General features: G+C 45.1%; 1 protein-coding gene and 1 pseudogene across 1 annotated transcript; one reads left to right on the top strand and one right to left on the bottom strand.

Moving 5' to 3' along the window:
• Positions 1-5,667: 5,667 nt before the first annotated feature.
• Positions 5,668-7,560, bottom strand: LOC148347967 (transportin-3 pseudogene; annotated as a pseudogene).
• Positions 7,559-8,643, top strand: LOC148347966 (uncharacterized). Its single transcript, XM_088322845.1, has 3 exons — positions 7,559-7,581; positions 7,726-8,591; positions 8,633-8,643. The coding sequence occupies exons 1-3, from the start codon at positions 7,559-7,561 to the stop codon at positions 8,641-8,643; spliced, it is 900 nt and encodes a 299-aa protein (XP_088178971.1).
• Positions 8,644-12,672: the final 4,029 nt, after the last annotated feature.

Here is a 12,672-nt window from a genome sequence, read left to right as displayed (position 1 = left end):
CCGTGAACTAGCTTGCTAGATTTATGGATCTAGACAGAGATCTAGGAGACCCCAAAATTTAGTGATACCAAGATAAAAGTTGTGAATCAGTGACAAATATAGTAGATATCTGCGTATTCAGTCAGTTTTAATCATCAAATTATTAATTTATTTTCTGCATCATTTTGTACTTCTATACTTCCTTCTTTCATTAACTTCCTTGTACAACATAATTTGTAATATCAATCATCAAAGCAAATGAGCCGTTTGAAAGCAGGCTCTCTTTAATTAATTCAGCCAAAAAAGCCGTTTGTCTAATAAAAAAAAGACTGACTTAACCTTCGCTTGACAACAATTACCACCAACAATGACGTAATCTCGAAGCGACGAGATCTCGTTAGCTAAGATCGGCGTGCAGAAAAATAAAAACCGCAAAACCAAAATAACGATGAAAAGTTTGTAGTGCAGTAAATCTTTGTGAAAAAGTAATTAAATGATAATGACAATTTAAAGGAAAAAAAAGTTGCGTCCCCAGCATAAATGTGTCTAGGACACAGGTACATGGGCAAATGAAAACACTGAGAGTATAATACAAGATAATTATACTGAATAGTTTAAAAAGAAAGAATATTTAAGTAACCAAACTAATCAACACTAGGTTAATCTTGTGATTGTGTCACAAGTTTTAATGCAGGCGCACGCGGCTTATACATAGGTGCGGTTTGTGTAAGTACAAAATTGGCAAATCACCTCAAAAGTGACAGGTGCGGCTTATAATCAGGTGTACTCCATAGTCCGGAATTTACGGTACATTTTACGTAATGACTACAATATCAACGATTGCTTCTCTGCTGACAGGGCTAGCAGAAAAACAGGCATGGAGAAAAATGCATTTACAGGGTGGAAGCTGAAGTCTAAACTCATCTTCACGAAAAAAAAAAGGGAATGAACACCATTGCCCGCCAAAAGTTCACGTCCTGTCAGCGTCGAAGGACTCGAACTTGAAAAAACACCTTCAGGTAGGATTGCTAATATTCATGTCGTGTCAGCAGATCGTACATTCACTGGGTAAACAATAGTATTGTCAGGCCGTTAATATCCTTGTTGAGTAATTTATAAGTAGTTTTAATTTGTTTATCTCCAATATGAAACTGAATTGGTTGTTTTTTCTGAAAACGATAAAAATTGATTTATAGCTTCTTGGAAATCAGCTGTTATTTTACATTTTTACATAACTGCTACTTTAGTATTTTGTAATAAATTGGTTTTTATTACTAAAGTAGACTGGTGAAAATTAAGGCACAACAGCTGAGTGTTAAGTGCGTTCAAATCCTGCTAGCAGGCTTCTCCTGCGGACTTTGCATGTTCTCCTTGTGCTTGCGAGGGTTTCCTCCGGGCACTCCAGTTTCCCCCCACATTCCGAAAACATGCTTGCCAGGTTAATTAGCCTGTTCAAATTGTCCTGAGGAGTGAATATGTGAGTCAGTTGTTTGTCTCTGTGTGCCCTGCAAGTGGCTGGCAACCATTTCAGGGTGTCATGAACCAAAAAAGGATCAGGACCCAATCGCGTGATGTTCTCACACAAGCTTTTATTTTACGGGAAATGGGGAGTCATGCACATTAGGCAGCCAGTCTGGCATGGAAAGACGGGAAGCCAGAGACCGCAGAGATCGATAACGAATCAGGATAACGAAAATAAACTACACGGGAGCAAAAATTGGACAAACTAACAAACAGGAAAAAAACAGACGGACACAAAACTGGAACCCAAAATTAAACAGGACAAAAATAAACGGGAACAATACAATAGCCTAGATGGTAGGGCGCCCGCTTTGAGACTGGGAGGTCGCTGGTTCGCGCCTCGGCCGAGTCATACCTAAGACTTATAACATTGGTAAAATGGCGGCGCGCTCTGTCGGCTGCGGCTGCACCGGCTCGCTACAACGGGTCAGGTGTATCGACATTTCCTTCTGTGTACATTGTTACAAAGAATGACAATACAAAGGAAATTATTATTATTATTATAATACCAACAGCAAAAGAGGACCGAGTCAGAACCCATGACCTGTGGGGAAGAAGTTCGTTTGACGGGCTGACTACCAAAGCAAGAGAGGGCTGAGCTTTATATAGACAGAAAGCCAATATCTCAACGGGCCGCAGCTGGCGTCACACCGGGCAGGGCCAATTGGGCATGGCAGGCCGACATGTGCGGCGGAGAGGCCGGCCGACTTACGCAGCCTAGAGGCTGACGTGTGCGGCGAACTGGTCAATGTGTGCGGCGGAGGGGCCGACGTGGACCTCCGACAGATCAGCACCAAATTTTCCCGAAAAACCCATTCGAGGCACAGCATTCCCATGGCGGGCGAGTCCGTGGGCCGAATGGGCGGGAAACACAACAGCACGGCAGGAGGAGAGCCCCCGGGAAGCGGGGCCGTTGCCGACAGCCGACGCGACAGGAGCTCAGTAAGCTTAGCTAATTTCTCCTGCTGACGCCGTATGATCTGTTCACTTTGCTGGAACAGGAGCTGAGGGACGGTGACGTCACTTGACAAATCTTCGCAATCCGCGCTTGTGTGAGTGTTCGGTGGGTCCATTTTGGGCCAGCCACTACTGTCAGGAACCAGAACAGGAACAAAAACTGGAGAAAGTAACAGGCCAAAAACAGACGGAAACAAAACTGGAACCCGAAATTAAACAGGACAAAAACAAACGGGAACAATACCGGACTTGAAATACCATCAGCAAATGAGGACCGAGTCAAAACCCATGACCTGTGGGGCAAAGTGTATAGAGCTGGTCCAGTGTTCCACGGCCAGGACGAAAACCACACTGTTCCTCCTGAATCCGAGATTCGACTTCCTGGCTTATCAGGTTTATTGCTTCGGCTGACCACCGAAGCAAGAGAGCGCTGAGCTTTATATAGACAGAAAGCCAATATCTCAACGAGCCGCAGCTGGCACCACACGAGCGGGGCCATTTGGGCACAATGGCAACCGTGACACACACAGGCGCGGCCATTTGGGCGCCATGGCAGCCATGACACAAGCTGTCCCCAGCCCACTGCCCAAAGATAGCTGGGATGGCACCCCTGCAACCCTACTGAGGATAAGCAGTGCAGATAATGGATGGACGGATGGATAGTTTAGATATCTCACACTCGAGGGTCACGGAGAGATAGCAACTGGTCCCAGGGTGTGTAGGAAATTTAGAAACTGAACAAACACTTGGTGTGTTTAACACTTGAAGTACTACAATCAAGCTATTTGGCATTCCTACATAGAATGCCCAAAGGACATCCAACTAATTGGATTAGTTTCACCATTGATCTGCAAACTGAGGCAGACTCTGGTGTAAACAACACCCAGTAATGACTCTTCTTATGCTAATGTAAAAAAAAATGTTTGGTGGGGGCATAACCAGCCCCTATTTTTGTAAAATTACTTTGGTTGTATTTCTTTAATAGTTTTGTAGAATAGTTTTTGTACTGTTTCCGAAGTATTTTATTTTAAATTATTACTGTACTTTTATTTGTACTTTTTTTGGTAGTAATCCTACAGGGTTTTTGTAGTTTTTCCATATCATATTTTTGGCAGTATATCAGTAGTATTTTTGTGGTATTACTGTAGTTGTACTTTTGTAGTATTCCTGTTGTGTGTTAGCTTCTCCCCCTGGTTCACATGAGTGGACTTCAGTCAGGATAATGTTCAAAACCTCCTGAGTGTTGTAGTGCTTTGGCATCTTCACCGAGTTATTGAGCAAGAGTCCTGTGCACATGCTTTTTAGGCATCACCACACCCGCCACATTCCATATGAACATCCCAACTTTGCCTTATTAAAAGAAAAATGGTGACAAGATGGGCCTTAAATAGTTTCTTAAATAGCCTTTTTCTCAATACACCTTACTACATGGATACAATTTGAGCCCTTTTTTTGGTACCTTGTTGACGAGATTGATTCAGATTCCTACTATAGCAGAATTCTGGATTGAGACTTTTTATCTCGAACAGTTGAAAAGTTTCGGGTAAGTATCTCGGACAATTGGCGCAAGGTAAGTGCACACTTGTTTTACAGTCGGAAGCTGCTGCCGATCGTTGTTGAAGGGCATCCCCTCCCACGGCTGCCAAGACGCTCTTTGGCACCCGACTGCTTACAAGTGAGTATGGGTTGCTGTAAAGTCAAGTCAAGTCATTTTTATTTGTATAGCCCTTAATCACAAAGAGTCTCAAAGGGCTTCACAGGTTATTACACATAAGCAGTTTAGGTTATTCATATGCTATAGAGTAGAAGTGAGTTTTAAGCTTAGATTTAAACATTTCCACTGAGGTTGCAGATCGGATCTCAGGGGGAAGAGCATTCCACAACACCGGTGCCCGGATGCAGAACGCTCTCGAACCTGGGGAACACTTCTTGGCTCTTGGGATCACCAGAAGACCAGCGCTTTTAGAACGAAGGCTTCGGGCCGGAACATAGGGGGAAATCAGAACTGAAAGATATGAGGGGGAAAGTTCATGTATGATTTTGTATAATAATAAGAGAACCTTGAAATCACATCTTAGGCTAACAGGGAGCCAATGCAGGTTAGCCAAAATTGAGGTGATGTGATCGGACTTTTTTGTCCTAGTTAAAAGCCTCGCTGCGGCATTTTGTACCAGCTGAAGACTCTTGAGTCGGAAGCCCGGAGAGTAGTGCATTACAGTAATCGAGACAGGAGGTAACAAACGCGTGAATTATTATCTCCGCATCCGACTGAGACAGTATAGGATGCGAATTTTAGCAATGTTACGAAGATGGAAGAAAGCGGTTCTAGTTATTTTCTTCACATGTGTTTGAAAGGACAGATCGGGGTCAAATGTGACACCTAAATTTTTAAGTGACCCAGGTCAGAGGAGGACATGATGCGTACATTGGAAGCTCTGGGACTGCAAGACATTGACCTGAAGTCATGCGAGGTTTCGCTGCAGTGTAAAGACAAGCTCCTTCATATCATCGAACAATTCGAGTCAATCTTTTCTCGCCATAAGATGGACTGTGGAGAGGCCAAAGAGTTTGTACATCGTAACCACGTTGTTGATGATAAGCCGTTCCGTCTACCCTACAGACGTATACCACCAAGTCAGTATGAAAAACTGAGGACAACTCTGAACGAGATGGAAGAGAAAGGAATTATTCAGAAGTCGACTAGCGACTATGCATCTGCGCTTGTTCTCATATGGAAGCGGAATGGAGAACTAAGGGTATGTACTGATTTCAGAAGGCTTAATGCGAGAACCATAAAGGATGCCTACCCACTACCGCATCAAGCTGATGCTTTGGCCGCACTTGGGGGAAATGCCTTTTTCTCCATGATGGACCTGACGTCAGGCTACTACAATGTCCCCTTGCACCCTGATGACAAAAAGTACACGGCATTCTCATCACCCTTCGGGCTTCACGAGTACAACCGGCTCCCTCAGGGACTTTGCAACAGCCCAGCAACATTTATGAGGATGATGATGTCGATATTCGGTGATCAGAATTTCATGAGCCTATTATGTTACCTCGACGATCTGATGGTGTTTGCCCCCACAGAGGAAGTTGCACTCCAACGCCTGCAGATGGTGTTTACTCGCCTCAAGGAACACAACCTCAAGCTTGCACCCAAAAAGTGTTTTTTCCTCAGACGGACTGTGAAATTTCTTGGGCATGTCATCAGTGAGGATAGCTGTAGACGCTCACCATCTGAGTGACCAACGGCTGCAGGAGGGAGGCGGAACCTTTCCCGACACAGCGCACGGCAAATCGGAGGCATCGGCAGCATCGCTCCACGATTCGGTTGTCCGCCTGGTGAGTGTTGAGCGTCTCCGACAGCACGGGCCAGATCTCGTGGATGACCTTCTGACACGGGTGCGTCTGTCCGTTCTCCACGATGGGGTTCGTGTGTCTGAAAATGACGGCCAGTCTGTCCAGCCAGACGGTAGGGTCGGCGGATCGACCGTTCGTGGATTCCTCGGCCAGGAGCTTTTTTAGGGCTGCCACCTGAACAGCGCACAAGTCGCCGAGGCACTCCGCGATCTTGTCCAGGGGAAGACGACCGAGAACCAGCGCCGTGCCTTTCAGCAGTCCGACGGCGGCCTCCGAGGACAACGCGAAGGAGTCCAGCGAGTGAGCGATGTCCAGAAGTCCTTGGAAGTGTTGCGCCAAGTGGTCCCTGCATACGGAGCAGATGTTGTGGATGGCCTTGGCCGCAGCCGAGGCCAGCGGTTTCTCTCGCAGGCATTTCATCAGGTAGCTCAGCACCGGGTCGAGGAATCGAGGGTTTCTGTCGACGACTTCGCTCATCTCGCCAACCAGCTCGATACTCGTGTAGCGCACGGCCATGTGCACGGATTCTGGGAGCAACACCACTTGCTGCAGCACCTCCATTAGGGTTGGGTTGTTCGCAGGGTCGACGCTTTTGGCGATGGCGGCCATGATGAAGAGAACAGCTTCAGTCACCACCCAAGGAGGGTTTCCGTCTTTTAACGTAGAATACAACTGAGTGAAACACTCCATTGACCCCACAAGAAAAATGACGTCTTTGACCAAGTCTGAGACTCTCATTCTAAACTCCCCAAAGTCGTCCGTGTCCTCCGGGATTCCTTCGTGATCCGGGTCCAGCTGACAATGTCGTGCCAAGCAGTGTAGAAGTCTCTGAATGTACGGTCGGAATACGGTGTGGAGGGCCACGTCGTTTATCTTGTACAGATTTTCACCCAACCGGTACCAGAAGTTAAAGGAGATTTCGACCACCTCATACTGGGGATGTCCGGCACATATCAACAGCAGCTCCAGTGTCCTCAAGTCTCCCATTCCTTGACCAGGACTCCTGACCGTCATCTCCAAAAAGGTCTCGCACAGCTCGGTGAAGATTCTGCAATAGTTCAGAACTTTGTCGAGGTCCTCCCGGGCCACGGCCATGTGGTAGGCCGTCTCCAACGTCAGGACGCATTGGAAGAGCTGCAGCGCCAGCGTCATGTTGTTGTCCACGTTTTCGATGGCGTAGAGGGCGGAGCACACGCAGTCTGCGGCCGCCTCGTGCAGGTTGGTAGAAGTTTCGTCCCTTTGCAGAACTTGGAAGGGGACCATGAGCAGCTGATTGTTGGCCATGATATTACTATCCAGGACCCCCAGGTTGAACCAACTTCCCAGGCAGCGAAAGACCTTGATGAGCATTTTCTCATTGCTTCCGGTCTTTTCCACACAAGACACCAGTAGCGTGACCACAGTGGAAGAGTAAAAAGCCAAATCCTCGATGATTTCCGTCCTCCGGTTGGCTCCGATGCGCAGTGAGTGGCTGTGGACCTCTTCGGGCAGCACGGTCAGGATTTCGATTAAGAAGGGCATGGAGCTGACGTCCCCGTTGTACTTTTCTATGAGTGTGTGTACGCATCCTTTCCATGACGCCATTTGAAGAGCGAGATCTGCAATGGCCAACGCCTGTTGGGACACGATGATAGGAGACAAGTCTTTGAGGTTCTGGATGTGGGAGAGCAGCGAGTCCCGCAGAGAATTGTGCGAGTCGGCGGGAAGCTCGTAGAATGAAGTCTGGATCTTCATCTTCATGGTATTTATTGCCGTTCTCTTGTCTTTTTTGCTTTCACTTTTGGACACATGTGTGGCCAAAAATACTTACAGTAGGGACGAACTTATTCGGTTGGGTGGGCGTCTAAATTTCGACTTTTCGGGCACTTTTTATACCGCCTATGATATACCGAGCGAACTTCAAAGAGACCCGGCATCCTTGTGGACGGCTATTCCGCTTAATAAACGACTACAACGTCGCCGTAAGGACAGAAAACAGAAGCGTGGTTGCCGTGCAGGTAGATGTGTGAAGCGGGCGAAGTCTAAGCAGCAAGATGGACGCGAGGAAGGACGCGAGGATGTAACTAATTCCACCATTCATCCCTCGCCGGACAACCCACACGAAAAGCCACAAGAGCGGCAGCTTTTGAAGATTTCGACAAAGACTACAAAGAGTTCAGCTAAGTCAAATGATTCAGCAAAGCTGAAATTTGGTCTGTTAAATATTAGATCGCTTGCTCCAAAAGCTTTACTTGTTGATAACATTATTCGTGATTATAAACTTAACTGTATGGGTCTGTGTGAAACTTGGTTACGCCCGGATGAGTACTTAGCGCTAAATTATGCTTCTCCCCCAGACTACGAGAGTAGCCATATAGCACGCACGTTGAAAAGGGGTGGTGGTGTTGCGCTAATTTCTGAAAAATCGCTCAAATTTAATCCACGTACCTCTAATAATTACAAGGCGTTTGAGGCTCTTGTGATGCGGTCCTCTCTATTGTCAATTTATGTAATAACTATCTATCGTGCACCTGGGCCATACACAACTTTCTTAGACGAATTTGCTGAACTTTTGTCTGAACTAGTAACCTATGCAGACAAAATTATAATTATGGGAGACTTTAACATTCATATGAACTCCCCACTCAATTCACTTACTATTGCGTTTAGGTCTCTAATTGATGCATTTGGCTTTAATCAACTGGTTGATTTGCCAACCCATAAAAATGGGAACACGCTAGACTTGATTCTGACTCGAGGAGTTTTAACCTCAAACATTATGGTGTTACCGTGTACTACCGTTATCTCGGATCATTATTTAGCTACATTTGAGGTGCTAGCTAAGTGTAGTGTTAAAAAAGCTGAAGTATTTAGCGGACGCAATATAAGCACTGGCACAGTTTCTGAGCTCTTTGAACTCCTTCCTGGAGCAGTTGCGTCCTTTCCTACATACAATGGCTCGATTGACTCACTCATGAATGAGTTCAATACCACCCTGACTAGTGTGCTGGATTCAATAGCGCCCATAAAACTGAAATCACGTCCTAAAAGACGCATGCCTTGGTTTACTGATGAAACTAGAACCCTTAAACAAGAATGCAGGAAATTGGAAAGAAAATGGCGCGCTACCAAGCTTGAGGTTTTCCATCAAACCTGGTGTGACAGCTTGTTAAAGTATAAAGCGGCCCTTGCCTCTGCAAAATCGGCCTACCTTTCGAAGGTGATTGCGTCTCAAAAGAACAACCCCAAAGCCCTTTTTGACACTGTAACATCGCTTACAAGGCAACAGACTATCGCAGATAGTTCGACACACTCTGCTCAGGACTTAATGGTCTTCTTTACTAAGAAGATTCAATGCATACAGGAAGAAATTGCTAAAGAAATTATTAATACCACACATATTAAAGGACTGAAATTTACAGATGCACGACAGGGTGGCTGCCTTGGGAAAATGGCCGGTTTTAGTGAACTGTCACTTGATGATCTCAAACAGGTGGTAAATGCGGCCAAACCGACAACTTGCCAGTTCGACCCGCTCCCAGGTTTACTTATTAAAAGTCTTTTTGGCGTCCTTGGACCTTCAGTTCTAAATATTATAAACATATCACTCTCCTCAGGTGTAGTTCCAGCAGCTTTTAAGTCCGCCGTTATTAAACCCACACTGAAACGACCCAACCTTGATCCAGAAATCTTAAGTAATTACAGACCTGTGTCAAACCTACCTTTCCTCTCTAAAGTACTCGAAAAAGTAGTGGCACAGCAGCTGAATGTTTTCATATCCGAGAATAACCTTTTTGAATCCATGCAATCAGGATTCAGGGCTAACCACTCTACTGAGACAGTTCTGATCAAGGTAACAAATGATCTCCTAATGTCAATGGATTCTGGCGCTTCATCACTTTTGCTGCTGCTGGATCTTAGTGCTGCTTTTGACACAGTGCACCACAATATCCTACTAGAACGGTTGGAAAAATGGATTGGTCTCTCAGGAACCGTCCTCTCGTGGTTCAGATCCTACCTCTCAGATAGGACGCACTGTGTTAAATATGGTGAAACGACATCTGAGCCCTTTAATGTTACCTGCGGTGTTCCGCAGGGTTCAGTGCTTGGCCCCCTTCTTTTCAACATTTACATGCTTCCATTAGGTGACATTATTCGCAAGTACAATATCAGCTTCCACTGCTACGCAGACGACACTCAACTCTATCTTCCGTTGGAGGAATCTTCCACACTAAACTGTGGAAATTTGGAGGCCTGCCTCACTGAGATAAAAGAGTGGATGTCACTCAATTTCTTGCGTCTTAACTCTGAAAAGACCGAAATGTTAGTCATTGGTCCATCTAAATGCCGTGACTTATTCTCAAAAACTGCTGTGAACATTGACAAATGTCACATCACACAGAGTGACTCAGTTAAAAATCTAGGTGTCATATTTGACCCTGATCTAACCTTTGAGATGCATGTAAAGAAAATTACTAGAACCGCTTTCTTCCATCTTCGTAACATTGCCAAAATCCGTTCAATACTGTCTCAGTCTGATGCTGAAACTATAATTCATGCATTTGTTACCTCCCGTCTCGATTACTGTAATGCACTACTCTCCGGTCTCCCGAAGTCCAGAATCAAGTCTCTTCAGCTAGTACAAAATGCCGCAGCGAGGCTTTTAACTAGGACAAAAAAGTACGATCACATAACACCGATTTTGGCTAACTTGCACTGGCTCCCAGTTAGCCAAAGATGTGACTTCAAGGTTCTCTTAGTATTGTACAAAATCATACATGGACTTGCTCCCTCTTATCTTTCAGATCTGATCTTCCCCTATGTCCCGGTCCGAAGCCTACGATCTGAGAGTGCCGGTCTTCTGGTGATCCCGAGAGCAAAGAAGTGTTCTGCTGGTTCGAAAACGTTCTCCATCCGGGCACCGGTGCTGTGGAATGCTCTTCCCCCTGAGATCTGATCTGCAACCTCAGTGGAAATGTTTAAATCTAAACTTAAAACTCACTTCTACTCCATTGCATATGAATAATAACCCACTCTTCTTGTCGGCTGAAAAATAGTCTGTGTAACATAGTGTGCTAATCTGTGAAGCCCTTAGAGACTTATTGTGATTAAGGGCTATACAAATAAAAATGACTTGACTTGACTTGACTTGACTCTGTGTGATGTGACATTTGTCAATGTTCACAGCAGTTTTAGAGAATAAGTCGCGGCATTTAGATGGACCAATAACTAACATTTCGGTCTTTTCAGAGTTAAGACGCAAGAAATTGAGTGACATCCACTCTTTTATCTCAGTGAGGCAGGCCTCCAAATTTGCACAGTTTAGTGTAGCAGATTCCTCCATCGGGCGATATAGTTGAGTGTCATCTGCGTAGCAATGGAAACTGATATTATACTTGCGAATGATATCACCTAATGGAAGCATGTCAATGCTGAAAAGAAGGGGGCCAAGCACTGAACCCTGAGGAACACCACAGGTAACACTAAAGGGCTCCGATGTCATTTCGCCATATTTAACACAGTGCGTCTATCTGAGAGGTAGGATCTGAACCATAAGAGGATGTTTCCTGAGAGACCAATCCATTTTCCAACCGTTTTAGTAAGATATTATGGTCCACTGTGTCAAAAGCAGCACTAAGGTCCAGCAGCAGCAAAAGTGATGAAGCACCAGAGTCCATTGCCCGTAGGAGATCATTGGTTACCTTAATCGGAGCTGTCTCAGTAGAGTGGTTAGCTCTGAATCCTGAATGCATTGATTCAAAAAGATTGTTCTCGGATATGAAATCTTTCAGCTGCTGTGCCACTACTTTTTCAAATACGTTAGAAAGAAACGGTAGGTTTGACACAGGTCTATAATTACATAAGCTTTCTGGATCAAGGTTGGGTCGTTTCAGTGTGGGTTTAATAACGGCGGACTTAAAAGCCGCTGGAACTACACCTAAGGAGAGTGATATGTTTATAATATTTAGAACTGAAGGTGCAAGGACGCCAAAAAGACCTTTAATAAATGAACCTCGATAGAGCCTTTGTATGAAGGAAAGGACGCAACTGCTCCTGGAAGACGATCGGAGAGCTTAGAAAGTGTGCCAGTGCTTATATTGCGTCCACTAAACCCTTCAGCTTTTTTAGTACTACATTTAGCTGCTACCTCGAATGTAACTAAATAATGATCCGAGATAACTGTAGTACACAGTAACACAGTCATGTTTGAGGTTGAAACTCTTCGAGTCAGAACCAAATCTAACGTGTTTCCATCTCTATGAGTTGGCAAATCAACGAGTTGGTTAAAACCAAATGTATCAATTAGAGACCGAAACGCAACAGTGAGTGAATTGAGAGGGGGAGTTCATACGAATGTTAAAGTCCCCCATGATTATAATTTTGTCTGTATAAGTTACTAGTTCTGACAAAAGAAGAAGAAGGATGCCTCTCGTCTCAATAAACTGGCTAGGAAAGCGAGCTCTGTTGTGGGCAAAGAGCTGGACAGCCTAACAACAGTAGCTGAGAGACGAGCACTGAAAAAGCTGAGGTCAATCATGGACAATCCATCGCATCCACTACACAGCATTATCTCCAGACAGAAGAGCAGTTTCAGCGACAGACTGCTGTCACTGTCTTGTACTACGGACAGACTGAAGAGATCTTTTCTTCCTCATGCCATGAGGCTCTTTAACTCCACCCGGCAGAGTAAAGGCCCACATTAAACCACACCACCTACATTGGATATTACTGAATCTTACTGCAATATGTATTCTGTGTAGCACTATTTAGTTACTCTATATAACACGCTACAGTGGGCATTTGCACGTCACACTGGGTATTTGTATATTGTATTCTTTTGGCTTTATTATTGTACTGTTCTCAGCTCAGGGA

Source organism: Urocampus carinirostris, chromosome 18 (genome assembly GCF_059441175.1).
Source record: "Urocampus carinirostris isolate Australia breed hairy pipefish chromosome 18, RoL_Ucar_1.0, whole genome shotgun sequence".
Taxonomy (NCBI): Eukaryota; Metazoa; Chordata; class Actinopteri; order Syngnathiformes; family Syngnathidae; genus Urocampus; species Urocampus carinirostris.
Note: the sequence above shows the minus strand (reverse complement) of the source record. Positions and strands in the feature narration are given on the sequence as shown.